Source organism: Nicotiana tomentosiformis, chromosome 11 (genome assembly GCF_000390325.3).
Source record: "Nicotiana tomentosiformis chromosome 11, ASM39032v3, whole genome shotgun sequence".
In the NCBI taxonomy this organism is placed as follows: domain Eukaryota; kingdom Viridiplantae; phylum Streptophyta; class Magnoliopsida; order Solanales; family Solanaceae; genus Nicotiana; species Nicotiana tomentosiformis.
Window position 1 is genome coordinate 7,904,631 of NC_090822.1, and position 3,894 is coordinate 7,908,524.

Consider the following 3,894-nt stretch of genomic DNA (forward strand, 5'->3'; position numbering starts at 1 on the left):
AAGGGTCGCTGGCTCCTTATCTATATCCCTAACATGAACTAGATGGTATATACAACCTTTAACAATAAACTTCCGAGCCCTAAGGTATGAAATAAACTTACCATTGGGCGTGGTTGCATTACCTTTCCATTCAAGGACAGGCTCACCAGGAAAATGAAATCGGACCAACTTTGCACGACAATCAATATTAGCATAACAAGCTGTCAACTAATCCATACCCATAATGACATCGAAGTCTAGCATAACCAATTCAACTAAATCAACAGAGGTTGGACGGTCATTAATTAACACTGTACAATCTCGATAGACATGATTAGCTACAATAGAGTCGCCAACTGGCGTAGACACCTCAACTGGCTGTGGCAACAACTCAGATCTCATGTCAAGCTTACCAGCAATAAATGGAGTAATATATGAAAATGTAGAGCCGGGATCCATCAATGCATAAATGGCATGAGAATGTATTGTCAATATACCTGTGACAACATCTGGGGATGCCTCTGAATCTTGTCGGCCTGTGAGTGCATAAAAGCGGTTCTGGCCATTACTAGAACCTGAGGTGTCTCCTCCACCTCTCCCCCTACCACGGCCCAAAGTAGACTGTGGACCTGGTCGGGGAGCACGGACTGAGGGCGAAAAGGCTACTGTGAATCCTGAAGGCTGAGCTGGTGTACCTCTGCCTAACCCCGGGCACCGACTAATATAATGTCTTGTCTGCCCACAATGAAAACATGCACTCGAACCCTGTCTACATTGCCCGGTGTGCAGCTTACCGCACTGAGTACATGGAGGAGTAAGCTGTCTCATTTGTGCAGAACGCTCCTGTCGACGGCCCTCAGGCTGGCCTGAGCTCTGCCCCGGTCCTGACTGAATATAACGATCAAACCGCTGGCCCTACATCTGTGGTGGGAAACTACCTGCTGACCGAGGTGGATATCGATGGAGTGTGGGCCTAAAATCAACTCGTGGCTCCCTATAAGACCCCATAGTACGAGCTCTCTTATTCTGCTCCCTATCCCTACGAGTATCACGAATCCGACGGGAAAAGTCCTCTGTAGTCTGAGCGAAAGCCTGTATGCGGGAAATATCTACATCATCCGATAGGGATGCAACCCTACAGTCTCTAATCAGATGATCCCATAAACCATCCACATAATGATGAACTCTAGCCCTCATGGTACGTACTATATCTGGTGCATACCTTGCAAAAGAATTAAACTTATGGCTATAATCCCTCACACTCATATCCCCCTGCTTTAAGCTAAGAAACTGGTCAAGACGGGCCTCCCGAACCTCCCGTGGCAAATAATGGGATAAAAAAGCCTCAGAGAAGTCCTCCCACTCTGCTGGCGGAGCATCAGGTCCTCTAGATCTTTTCCATGCCTCATACCATAGGACGGCTACATCACGTAGTCGAAAAGAAGCCAACTCCACAGCCTCGGTGATGGAGGCATGCATCACCCTCAATACTCTATACATATGGTCTATAAAGTCCTGGGGATCCTCAGTGGAACTGGATCCTGTAAATAATGGAGGGGCCAAGTGAAGAAACTCTCGTACCGTCGAGCTTCCTATCCGATCTCTCCGGGCATCTACTCCTGACTCTTGCTGTCGCTCATGAATAGTAACCATCCTAGTCAGCAACTGAACAGCCTCCCTCATCCCCTGCTCCCCAGTCTCTAATGGGGGAGCAATAGGTGCTGGAGGTCCTGTGTCTCTAGCTGCCTCATGTACCAATGGAACTGGTGAGGCTGGGGGTACTGCATCTCCCTGGGCTCCAACAAGTGCTGGGGAAGCTGAAACTAGGGGTACTAGAGACTCACTGTGAGCCTCTAAGGGAAATCTATCCCTCTGACCCGGTGGGGAACGACTGGTACCTTCTCCCGGATCCATACCTATCTCTCGCTGTGCCATCTCCTGAGCGTAGGTAGCCTGTTAGATAGGAAACACAAAGCATGATTTAGATTTCATATGTTCTTATAACTTCGCTCTATAGCACGATCTATTAATTGAAAGAAATATAACCATTCCTAAATGCCTCATAGCCTCCTGATTATAAGTGTGGTGCACAACACACCCATAAGCAAGACTCTACTAGACACGGCTTGTGGACTCCCTGGGATACGACCTACTCTGATACCAAGTTTGTCACGCCCCAAACTAGGGGAGGCACGACTGGCACTCGATATTGTATTCAATCGAGTTAGCCACTAAACATACTAGCTAACTAGAGTGGGGGCCCAACAGATCAGGCAGCACAACATCTGAAGTACTAAGCCTGGACCGTAAGGTTATGACATGAATAACAATAAGCCATATAAACATAGGTAGACAAAGCCAAAATAATAAAATACTAGCTGGCCGACGAGGCCGCGACTGAAGACATACATTCCTACACACCTATAAATACATACCAAGCCTATGGGCTGGAGACTGAAAGCAGCAAAAAAAGAAACCCAGAATATTGTGTCCACAATAGCCTCTAAGAGTGTCATAAGCACTGTCGGGATAAGGCCCCGACTATACCCAAACTGTACAACAAAAGTAACCATCCTATGAAAGCTCCAAGAAGAGGTGGAGCTTACCAACTCACAGCTGAACCCCGAAATCCTAGCGGAAGGGTCGATCAGAGTCCCTACCTGGACTTGCACGCATGAAACAAAAATGCAGTGTCCCCAGGCAACGGGACATCAGTAGGAATAAAAATGTACTGGTATGTAAGGCAGAAAGTAGAATCATACATAGCTGATGTAAAAAGGTAATAAAGATACCACCTGACACTGAAACTCTCATAGCCTCCATGGCCGACATCCGACCTCATAGTAATAAAATATGCATGGTATGCTCGTGTAATCGTATGTCGTGAGTACATATATATATATATATATATATATGTCGTGAATACATATATATATATTGATGTAAATGCATGACATACCCAACCAAATGCTAGCAATGGCGGTCTCTCCCGGTACCTAACCGGTATCATATTGCCAACCTGTGGCCATCTGTACAATATATATAGTCTTTCGGGAAAATAGGCCCCTTACCTCTGATTATAGCTCGAAGTCCATGCATAATATGTCATGTATGATATGAACTTTGAATGCACATAATAGGCCATAACAAGAACTTAGCCAACCTTGGCTCATTGGTACTCTTATTCTCATAATCTCATAATCACCTTCGTATCGCATACAAATGTCTCGTGGAACCTCATATCTTTTTTAATAAGTTTGAAAACTTAACTCGACTTTTAAAAAAATAACTTAACTCTGAATATGTTCATAAAAAGCTTAAGGTGCTTCACTTAGTCCTTATACCTGATTTCTTGATAATTAGTAAAAGAAAGTATTTAAAAAAAATCAAATATTTTAGTAGTTTAAACATAAAAATTATATTTGAAAATTTTGAAATCGACGTGTCACTTTAGAGATTTTAAAATACACTTTAAGAAGGAAGAAGGACTGATCGCAAATACTAAATGCCTTTATTTTTAAGTCACATAACCCAAAGACGAATAAGAATTCATATATATGAACATATATTTAAGAAAGCCGACAAAATGACATATATAGATATCGAACACCCTTTTTAACCGAACGAGTGGAATATCAACCTAATAGCATCATGAAAATACTTCAGCTACGATACCAATGCCTTTCACAGAAGGTCTTTCCAGCAACAGAATAGTAAAATATCACATTTGGCGTCTTAGGAATTTTCCAAAATTCGTGCTAAAAGGAAGGACGAAGCTTAGCCTTAACATACCTCTCCAACGAACGTCTGAATGCCTGTAGTTCCTTCACGAAAGTTGTTCCTTACGTCCTAAGCTTCGAAACCACTATATATATGCAGCTTATACGCACCTATAAATAGTTCATAAATGAGTTT

General features: G+C 43.4%; 1 protein-coding gene across 1 annotated transcript; it reads right to left on the minus strand.

The window, feature by feature from the left end:
• Positions 1-207: 207 nt before the first annotated feature.
• On the minus strand, positions 208-807 carry LOC138901020 (uncharacterized). Its single transcript, XM_070188745.1, has one exon. It carries the CDS (start codon positions 805-807, stop codon positions 208-210), a length of 600 nt encoding a protein of 199 aa, XP_070044846.1.
• Positions 808-3,894: the final 3,087 nt, after the last annotated feature.